The sequence below is a fragment of the Camelina sativa genome, chromosome 15 (assembly GCF_000633955.1).
Source record: "Camelina sativa cultivar DH55 chromosome 15, Cs, whole genome shotgun sequence".
NCBI classification, from domain to species: domain Eukaryota; kingdom Viridiplantae; phylum Streptophyta; class Magnoliopsida; order Brassicales; family Brassicaceae; genus Camelina; species Camelina sativa.
Window position 1 is genome coordinate 1,881,154 of NC_025699.1, and position 11,594 is coordinate 1,892,747.

The following is an 11,594-nucleotide window of genomic DNA, read 5'->3' on the forward strand; positions in this document are numbered from 1 at the left end:
ATATATATATATATATATATATATATATATATATATATATAATCATATATTATGTTTATACCTATATATTTTTTCTGTTTATAAATACTATGCATCTGGCTAGGGTCGGTTAATTTAATTACTCCAATTAAACTAAATGTTATAAAATATTTGACAAAACAAACAGAAAATAAACTCCGTATGAAATATTAGGTCTCAGTTGCAGCTCTAGTTGGTAAAAATGTAGAACGACAGAATTAAACTAAATGTTACATTAAGTCAAAACATTTTTAAAAGTTAACTAGCTATGAAAACCGTTGAAATCACATATCATCACCATTTACATAATTGTATATAGAGGTGTCATAATGGGTTGAAATTAATGGATTAACTCAAAACCAAACCAATCTAAAAGCTTATTGAGTTGTTAATTTGAGTATTAATAGGTTAATGAGTTAAATTGGTTTATGAGTTTAGTGGATTGGGTTGAAATGGATTGGATTAAAATGAGTTTATGGGTTAACTCAAACCAAACCATTGAATTAATTTTGAATACCAAATTATACCAATTTTTCATTATGAACAAAACCCATCTTTCGATTTCTTAAGAAAATATCTTCTTCTTCTTCGATCTCTCTCTCTTATCGCTCTTTTCGCTCTCTCTCCCACTTCTTCTTCGATCGACGACTTCGGATCATGGGTATGATTTAAATTTTTATTTTTCTAGCTTAAATTGTGATTGGGTTTATGCAATTGGGTTTGGCTGTTGATTAGCAAGAATTAGAACCGTGATTAATGGCTTATGGGTTTAGAATTAGAATTGACTTGGTGTTGTTGTTCTAGCTGTGATTTGTTGTTCTAGCTCTTATGATTCCTATTGAAGGCTTTGAATCCAATTGTATTTGGGGTTCTTCTATTGGGTTTTTTTGGATTAGCTTATGTATTTTTTGAACTGGAATAAGCTAAAGTGGGTTTTTGTGATTTTCGTTGAGTTTGTAATTGTTTCATTCATGGGTACTAATTAAATTGTTGTGAAAACGTGTTCTTGACCTTTATATACTAGGTTGAACTTCTTAAGTTTTTTGTGTTTTTGGTCAATTTACTAAAAATTATATCCGCAATGGTCGTCTGTCTGGTTCGGGTGATATCCATGATCCAAAACCACCACATTGCTCATCAACCCAAAACACTCTTCTAAATATTATTAATTTGTTTACCATTTGGCAAACGTTAAAATTTGTTATGTATTGAAGGGTTTATATTTTATTATATTTTTTTTTTACTTTTATAAAAAAATATTGCAAAGCTGGTTAGACCGGTTGAACCGGATCGACTTCTTATTTTTTGGAACCATGATTAAAATGCCTAAACATACCCAAAAATGATCTTTATGCAGAACAATTGTGCTGGGGCTAGGCGGGGCGCTATGGAGTTGGAACGCTTTGACCGCTAAGGAGGAGGCAATGGCAGCAGCTAGACGGCCGCCTCCGCCACCACCCAAGGAGAAGAAAGACCCAACCGTGAGCGGAGTTCAGGCCAAGGTATTGGCGAGCAAGAAGCGCAAAGAAGAAATGAAGGCTTCCATTGCTAAACTAAGAGAGAAAGGCAAACCTGTTGTTGAAGCGGAACCAAAGTCTTCTTCCTCGGAGTAGCAATAATTTAAACCCTTTCATTAATTTATCTGCCTACCACATTCATTCCTATGATGTTAATTCACACTACTATATTTCAATTCCCTCTTATGGTGATTTTTAACGTGGTATCAAATCCAAAAGTATTCTAGCTTGTCTGAAGTAATCATTTAGACTAAATTATGTAGTAGTTAATCCTGAAAAACTTTTCAAAACTAAAATTTGGAAATCAGAATAATTCATAGCCGAAAACACATTTAAAAGTAGACGAAAACTAAGTTATGATGTATTCACTATTCAGTAACTTACGTTTGAGAATGGGTTTCTTGATGATGGCCCATGAGGTTCTAACTGCTTTTTGTAGTTGAACTCTTCATCAATAGCGTAAACTAGTTAAAAGACGACCAATCTTCTTCAAGTATATTAAAAGTATATATACAATTTGTATATATACTTAATAAAGATATTATTATACTATTCTACTAGGATTGCTAATAAAAACCTGCAGATGATATGGAAGCATGGTGACAAGAAAAAAAACAAGAAATTGAGAAAAAAAAAAACCCCTTTTCTCTCTCGTGAAGACTCGTTCGCCCTAGCCGCCGCCAAGGTTTCCTCCTCGTTTCTGACCTCTCCGGCCACCGGCGCCTCTCGCCGGAGTCGTGAGAGGGTCGTCCTATGTTTGCTTCCTTAATGTCTAGTTGTTGTTGAGCCTTTCTCAGTCTCCTCCGGCGGATCCGGTTTCGAAGGTTTCGGAATGGCGTCAAGGTTTTGTTCTCTCCGTTATCGGTGAGAGCTCCCCGAGGTTCGTCTCCTTTTGGTCTGTGATGGTGAGCCGCGATTGCCCTGTCTCGTCGATGTTTCTGTTGAATGAATTTTCAGATCTGGTTTTTCCTTGGCCTTGGTCGTTGATGATGATAGACGGTTTGTTCGGCTTCTACTACGGCCGAGATGTGTTTTGCCTTCTCTCCGGTAACATCTGACCTTTGTATTCTCCCATCCTTGGTAGTGCTGCGTTGGGTCTCTTTGTTTAGAAAGTGTCTAGGTTACCTTTGGCTACATTCTCATCAAGTCAAGCTCGTTTGGTATATCCCCAGTTTGTTTTGATGGTGGCTTTAGGTTGTCCTTGTTAACTCAGCAGAGACAGCGGTTCCTTTTAGGCTTGTTCCCTTTCCAAGAGGAAGCTTTGTTTGTTCTGATTTCTGAAATTGGGTATAGTTTACTTAGTTGCAGGCAGTGTCTCTTCTTAGTGTTGGTTGTGGTGGTTCTTTGTGGGTGTTAACCGGCTCGTGTTGTCTCTCTCGCTTTTGAGAAAGATATGAACCGTGGGGTTAGACTTCTCTCTTTGTCTCTGCTTTCGAGTCCTGTTTAGGTCTGCTAGCTTTTTGGAAGGCTTCTTATCTAGGTGTTCATTGGCGTTGATGTCGTCGTCGACTTATCCGAAAGTCAAGCGTAGTTGTTCTCCAATTATGGGTCTTGCTTGTCGGGTTTTGAGGTCTTGGTTTGGAGAGGTTGGCTCTCATTATGATAGGAGGAGGTAGATGTTATCATTTGTTTGGCCTGGGGCATCTTTGATAAATCTCATTCATTAGTTTCTTGTAAAGAAGAGGATGCGTTGCTTTCTTGGTTGCTATCTCGATTTCGGTTTAAAGTCTCTTTGCTTTTGTTCTTGGTGTAAGGTTATATGCTCTTTCGAGTTTGAGTTTAAAAGTTCTGAGTTGTATTTCTAGTTTTATATCGTTTCTCTTGTATGGGCTTAGTTTCCGAGGAAATCTCGTCTTCCTTCGGCTCTTGACTCCGGGGACATTATGTCGTCCGCCGGCTTTAGCTTCCCTCTTTTGGGCGTTTGTATTCTACTTGTTTCGTTAAAAACAAGCTTATCAATATATATTTTCAGTGACAAAAAAAAAAAAAGATATGGAAGCATGGTTCGTACAAGAGGAGATAAAAGCTGATGACAAGAATGAAATTGCTGGCAAGAAAATCATATTGCTGCCAAATAGTTACAAAGTTTTTATAGAAACCACGTTCTTTTAAATTATGAGGAAAACTCTTTTTAAAAAAAAAAATTCATATGCATGTGAATCTTTGCAGTAATATAAAGCTCTTCTTTTAAGTTTTTATGTTAATCTTTTAATTGAGAAAAAAGGTAGATATTTCTATGATAATTTAAAACATTTTTTTTAAATAAAATTGCCATTTAATTTGTGATACCTGTTATTGAATTTGTTTCTTAAATGTGTGTAGAACTCTTAATAATTTCGTGAAAGGTTCAGATAAATATTTATTTATAATGGAACTATATAAATGAATTTGTTTTATGGCTTTTGTCACATAGTATAAATTTTTTCAAAATGTTAGTATGCGATTTTTTGTTTTTGTTTTCGTCTCTTTTTATGACCGTTTATTTTCTATGTAAAACTGATGAGTTCAAATGAATATTTTAATTTTTAATATCGTGTAGCCGTTACTTACGTTACTTACGCTAAACGGTGCGTTTAAGTCATCTTTAGTACCTTTACTCTTTTCTGTTCGTCCAAGTGTATATGACTATATGTATTAACAAAAATAACTGAGAATTGAGCCATAACATACGGACTGACATTTAAACTACAAATCTCACTTTGATGAACTTATTAGAAGCTAAACCTGGTTTTTTTTTTTTTGACAAGGCTAAACGTGGCTTTGAATAGAGTAAGATGAGGAGGATTTAGGATAGGTCCATGGCGTCTAAAAAAGCAAAGACAGAGTTCATAAAACAACAGTTTGATTTGGATACTCATTGGCATGTGCTTCAAAAATACCCCACATCTTATAATGAGTCCAAAATTTTATCAATTTTATTGATTAGTCAAAGGTGTATAATAGTGGTGTACTAAAAGCAAGTAAAAATTAATCCTTTTATGATAAAATTTTGTGGAAGAAAGATAAAGGAAAAGTATAAAACCTTCTTTAATAATAAGAAGAAAAAACTGTAGAAATAGTTTAGAGCTATGATACTTAAACAGAGTTTTACTACAGTTTTGCTTAACGAATTCTAACGCTCTCTTTTTAACAGCAGTGAATTTAGAGAATAAAGAAATGAAGAATTGAAGAAAATAACCAAAGTGATAGGTGACAAAAGATATTAAACTGACAGCAATGTTTCGTCACGAGTTTGGGTTTCTTTCTCGATATAAGACGAAATACAACAACAGAGAAAGATTATAATTTTATCTACAAAATAAAAGAAGAACTGTCTAAAAATACCTATGATTGCTCAAAAACAATTCTATTTTCTTATCCCATAGTTTTCTTACAGATATTTTTCACTCTTTTTTTTTTTCTTTCTTTCTTTGTGTGGTCAAAACATATACTTATATAGTATAACTTTCGTGTGTTAATTTGACTTATAAGGATGCAGCATGGACCGACCTGCTATGCCTATCTATGTACACGGTTCGATCCGATGACATGCGAATCTATATATAATCATAGGTCCGTCGTCAAGTATGTGACTACACACCTAAACGTTAGTTATGTTTTAAATATGAATAGTCTTCTTTACAAGTTGCATCGGTTTTGTTAATTTTTCAGAATATTCCTCTTTTGAAATTATCGTACCAGTTACCAACAGCGTCATGAACCTACACGTGTATTTTTATCTACGCTTACTCGCCTAGTGTTGGGATTATTTCAATTTTATTAAACTTCAACTCAGTCAAAGTTCTACGAAAATATTAAAGCTGCACGATGGGAATTAAAAAATAACAAAGCGCAATACTATATGGGTTTTGTTTTAAACTGTGTATGAAGAAAAATATCGCCTTACTATCATCTCAGTGAAGTGGTGCACATGCGTCACATGCATTAGCAATTAAGTGGATTTTAATTATATCAAACAATAAACTCACAAAATATTTCAACTATACAATAAAATTAAGTAGTTCATTTAATTATTATATATTTTCGGAACTAATTGGTGGTTGAAAGCTGGCCCAAGAGAACTCTATCCACAGCAAAGAGTGGAAGCGACCTACCTGTCTTATGACCCATTTTAAACCCCATCGACATTATTGTCCTCCTTTTTTTTCTTACTATATAATATATATAAATAAATATTACTATTTTTTATTTTAAAATTCTATTATCAGTAAAGTTGTAAAATTAAGTTTTTGGTTTAAGTTTTCGTGTTCTTAGAGTATGTGCAACGCCGTAGTTTTGAGTCGTTCCTGGGCAATTGTTTTTTAAAAATAAATCAAAAATAGCCAAATACTGAAGAATCGGTTCTTCAAACGCGACGTTTTTTCGTCCGTCTATTTGGACACGTGGAAGGTAGTGATTGGGAGAAGACTTTCGATATCCTCAGGCTTTGCGTTTTGTCTCTGAAACTGATCAAGCTCCTCTTGTGGGAAAACTTCAGATTNTCTTGTATGGGCTTAGTTTCCGAGGAAATCTCGTCTTCCTTCGGCTCTTGACTCCGGGGACATTATGTCGTCCGCCGGCTTTAGCTTCCCTCTTTTGGGCGTTTGTATTCTACTTGTTTCGTTAAAAACAAGCTTATCAATATATATTTTCAGTGACAAAAAAAAAAAAAGATATGGAAGCATGGTTCGTACAAGAGGAGATAAAAGCTGATGACAAGAATGAAATTGCTGGCAAGAAAATCATATTGCTGCCAAATAGTTACAAAGTTTTTATAGAAACCACGTTCTTTTAAATTATGAGGAAAACTCTTTTTAAAAAAAAAAATTCATATGCATGTGAATCTTTGCAGTAATATAAAGCTCTTCTTTTAAGTTTTTATGTTAATCTTTTAATTGAGAAAAAAGGTAGATATTTCTATGATAATTTAAAACATTTTTTTTAAATAAAATTGCCATTTAATTTGTGATACCTGTTATTGAATTTGTTTCTTAAATGTGTGTAGAACTCTTAATAATTTCGTGAAAGGTTCAGATAAATATTTATTTATAATGGAACTATATAAATGAATTTGTTTTATGGCTTTTGTCACATAGTATAAATTTTTTCAAAATGTTAGTATGCGATTTTTTGTTTTTGTTTTCGTCTCTTTTTATGACCGTTTATTTTCTATGTAAAACTGATGAGTTCAAATGAATATTTTAATTTTTAATATCGTGTAGCCGTTACTTACGTTACTTACGCTAAACGGTGCGTTTAAGTCATCTTTAGTACCTTTACTCTTTTCTGTTCGTCCAAGTGTATATGACTATATGTATTAACAAAAATAACTGAGAATTGAGCCATAACATACGGACTGACATTTAAACTACAAATCTCACTTTGATGAACTTATTAGAAGCTAAACCTGGTTTTTTTTTTTTTGACAAGGCTAAACGTGGCTTTGAATAGAGTAAGATGAGGAGGATTTAGGATAGGTCCATGGCGTCTAAAAAAGCAAAGACAGAGTTCATAAAACAACAGTTTGATTTGGATACTCATTGGCATGTGCTTCAAAAATACCCCACATCTTATAATGAGTCCAAAATTTTATCAATTTTATTGATTAGTCAAAGGTGTATAATAGTGGTGTACTAAAAGCAAGTAAAAATTAATCCTTTTATGATAAAATTTTGTGGAAGAAAGATAAAGGAAAAGTATAAAACCTTCTTTAATAATAAGAAGAAAAAACTGTAGAAATAGTTTAGAGCTATGATACTTAAACAGAGTTTTACTACAGTTTTGCTTAACGAATTCTAACGCTCTCTTTTTAACAGCAGTGAATTTAGAGAATAAAGAAATGAAGAATTGAAGAAAATAACCAAAGTGATAGGTGACAAAAGATATTAAACTGACAGCAATGTTTCGTCACGAGTTTGGGTTTCTTTCTCGATATAAGACGAAATACAACAACAGAGAAAGATTATAATTTTATCTACAAAATAAAAGAAGAACTGTCTAAAAATACCTATGATTGCTCAAAAACAATTCTATTTTCTTATCCCATAGTTTTCTTACAGATATTTTTCACTCTTTTTTTTTTTCTTTCTTTCTTTGTGTGGTCAAAACATATACTTATATAGTATAACTTTCGTGTGTTAATTTGACTTATAAGGATGCAGCATGGACCGACCTGCTATGCCTATCTATGTACACGGTTCGATCCGATGACATGCGAATCTATATATAATCATAGGTCCGTCGTCAAGTATGTGACTACACACCTAAACGTTAGTTATGTTTTAAATATGAATAGTCTTCTTTACAAGTTGCATCGGTTTTGTTAATTTTTCAGAATATTCCTCTTTTGAAATTATCGTACCAGTTACCAACAGCGTCATGAACCTACACGTGTATTTTTATCTACGCTTACTCGCCTAGTGTTGGGATTATTTCAATTTTATTAAACTTCAACTCAGTCAAAGTTCTACGAAAATATTAAAGCTGCACGATGGGAATTAAAAAATAACAAAGCGCAATACTATATGGGTTTTGTTTTAAACTGTGTATGAAGAAAAATATCGCCTTACTATCATCTCAGTGAAGTGGTGCACATGCGTCACATGCATTAGCAATTAAGTGGATTTTAATTATATCAAACAATAAACTCACAAAATATTTCAACTATACAATAAAATTAAGTAGTTCATTTAATTATTATATATTTTCGGAACTAATTGGTGGTTGAAAGCTGGCCCAAGAGAACTCTATCCACAGCAAAGAGTGGAAGCGACCTACCTGTCTTATGACCCATTTTAAACCCCATCGACATTATTGTCCTCCTTTTTTTTCTTACTATATAATATATATAAATAAATATTACTATTTTTTATTTTAAAATTCTATTATCAGTAAAGTTGTAAAATTAAGTTTTTGGTTTAAGTTTTCGTGTTCTTAGAGTATGTGCAACGCCGTAGTTTTGAGTCGTTCCTGGGCAATTGTTTTTTAAAAATAAATCAAAAATAGCCAAATACTGAAGAATCGGTTCTTCAAACGCGACGTTTTTTCGTCCGTCTATTTGGACACGTGGAAGGTAGTGATTGGGAGAAGACTTTCGATATCCTCAGGCTTTGCGTTTTGTCTCTGAAACTGATCAAGCTCCTCTTGTGGGAAAACTTCAGATTGCAGAGATGGAGAGATGGGTTAAATCGATTAAATCGACCGTGTTCTGATTAAATCGATTCTAGGTCGACCAGACGGCGGAGCTAGTCTCGCCGGTCAAAAAGTTCGAATCGGAAGGTGGGTTAAAACCGGAAGAGAGCAAGGGAAAGGGGCATTTGCTTTCCTTGCGGTGAACGATGGATCTTGTCCAGCGAATCTTCAGGTTATGGTTGATTCATCTCTTTATGATCTCTCTAAGTTGGTAGCGACGGGAACTTGTGTTACTGTGTATTCTTCAAGAGCAGAAAATAAATTTTTTGTTTGTCGCTAAATATTTATGCAAATTCTGATGTCGAGAATCTTTTTCAATGTATGCTCTGCTTGTAGGTTGCCAACTATACAGCAGGAAATGCAAGGGAAACATGTGTATCTGTGCTCGTTGATGTATTTTCTGATGAGAAAATGTCAATTGATATTATTTAGACATTATAATTTTATTAGAATACAGTGATGGTTATAACATGCTTGCTCTTGATAATACACATATCATTTTTGCTATGCGTTCCTAAATGTGATATATCTATCCTTCCTACTCTATTTCGTGCTTTTGCAGATGGCATTTGAACTCTATGGTATGCTGGCTGGGAATGTTAGTCCTATGGCTGGGGTAAATGTGAAGCCAGCTTATGGAGGTGAGGAAGATGCATTCTTGAGGAAAGTTGTGACTCCAATTTATGAAGTGATTCAGATGGTATGGCTTCAAATTTCGAGCATTTTCTTTTGCTTTCAGCATTTTCTTGTTTGCTTACTTACGTTATTGTACCATTCACAGGAGGCTCAAAAGAAGCAAAAAAGGGAAGTCTAAGCACTCCCAGTGGAGGAACTACGATGATTTAAATGAATACTTTTGGTAATATATATATCTAGCTACTTTCACACAATCGTAAAGATCCTCATAAGTGGTTTTTATGACTAATTAAATATGCTTTTCTACATTGCAGGTCAGTTGATTGTTTTCGGTTAGGTTGGCCAATGCGAGCTGATGCTGATTTCTTTTGCATGCCTGTTGCTGTACTCAATACAGAAATAGACGGGGTACATAATAACTACTCATCTTCTCTCTTCTTATCTACATTTATTTTTTCGTACGGGAATCTGTTACTCCGATCTAGTTTCAGATGGTGTGGTTTTTAAAACTAGGAACTCTTATCTCTTCCTGCTGACTTTTCTTCTGCCATGCACTCACTTTCACTATTTAAAATAGCTGTTGTTTTCTATCTGTCGCCTAATCTGCTCGCGGGTGTAATGTTTCTTTTCCCTCTACTACGACGGTTTCTCGAGAGGTCCAACTACAGAATTGTAAGTGCAGGTGTTATATTCCGGACAGAAGCAAGTGGATGTACCTGTCTCCACTGGTGTTGCAAATGGAGNCCGTGTTCTGATTAAATCGATTCTAGGTCGACCAGACGGCGGAGCTAGTCTCGCCGGTCAAAAAGTTCGAATCGGAAGGTGGGTTAAAACCGGAAGAGAGCAAGGGAAAGGGGCATTTGCTTTCCTNTTAATGCAGTAACACATTGTTGAATTTGTATTGATTCTTGATTCGGTTGTGTTAATACATGAAATCAAGATTAATTTATTTGAGGGACCAAAATTTTTTCTACACCAATGCTCATAACAATCTTAAGAAACTATCAAAATAATAATAAAATATTTGAAGGACCAAAAATTGTCCTTGACCGATGCACATGGTNATCTCTTTATGATCTCTCTAAGTTGGTAGCGACGGGAACTTGTGTTACTGTGTATTCTTCAAGAGCAGAAAATAAATTTTTTGTTTGTCGCTAAATATTTATGCAAATTCTGATGTCGAGAATCTTTTTCAATGTATGCTCTGCTTGTAGGTTGCCAACTATACAGCAGGAAATGCAAGGGAAACATGTGTATCTGTGCTCGTTGATGTATTTTCTGATGAGAAAATGTCAATTGATATTATTTAGACATTATAATTTTATTAGAATACAGTGATGGTTATAACATGCTTGCTCTTGATAATACACATATCATTTTTGCTATGCGTTCCTAAATGTGATATATCTATCCTTCCTACTCTATTTCGTGCTTTTGCAGATGGCATTTGAACTCTATGGTATGCTGGCTGGGAATGTTAGTCCTATGGCTGGGGTAAATGTGAAGCCAGCTTATGGAGGTGAGGAAGATGCATTCTTGAGGAAAGTTGTGACTCCAATTTATGAAGTGATTCAGATGGTATGGCTTCAAATTTCGAGCATTTTCTTTTGCTTTCAGCATTTTCTTGTTTGCTTACTTACGTTATTGTACCATTCACAGGAGGCTCAAAAGAAGCAAAAAAGGGAAGTCTAAGCACTCCCAGTGGAGGAACTACGATGATTTAAATGAATACTTTTGGTAATATATATATCTAGCTACTTTCACACAATCGTAAAGATCCTCATAAGTGGTTTTTATGACTAATTAAATATGCTTTTCTACATTGCAGGTNTTTCAATTTTATTAAACTTCAACTCAGTCAAAGTTCTACGAAAATATTAAAGCTGCACGATGGGAATTAAAAAATAACAAAGCGCAATACTATATGGGTTTTGTTTTAAACTGTGTATGAAGAAAAATATCGCCTTACTATCATCTCAGTGAAGTGGTGCACATGCGTCACATGCATTAGCAATTAAGTGGATTTTAATTATATCAAACAATAAACTCACAAAATATTTCAACTATACAATAAAATTAAGTAGTTCATTTAATTATTATATATTTTCGGAACTAATTGGTGGTTGAAAGCTGGCCCAAGAGAACTCTATCCACAGCAAAGAGTGGAAGCGACCTACCTGTCTTATGACCCATTTTAAACCCCATCGACATTATTGTCCTCCTTTTTTTTCTTACTATATAATATATATAAAT

General features: G+C 34.1%; 1 protein-coding gene across 1 annotated transcript; it reads left to right on the forward strand.

The window, feature by feature from the left end:
• Nucleotides 494–1,721, forward strand: LOC104748022. The gene is made up of 3 exons (XM_010469716.2): nucleotides 494–497; nucleotides 589–679; nucleotides 1,376–1,721. The coding sequence occupies exons 1-3, from the start codon at nucleotides 494–496 to the stop codon at nucleotides 1,629–1,631; spliced, it is 351 nt and encodes a 116-aa protein (XP_010468018.1). The 3' UTR covers nucleotides 1,632–1,721.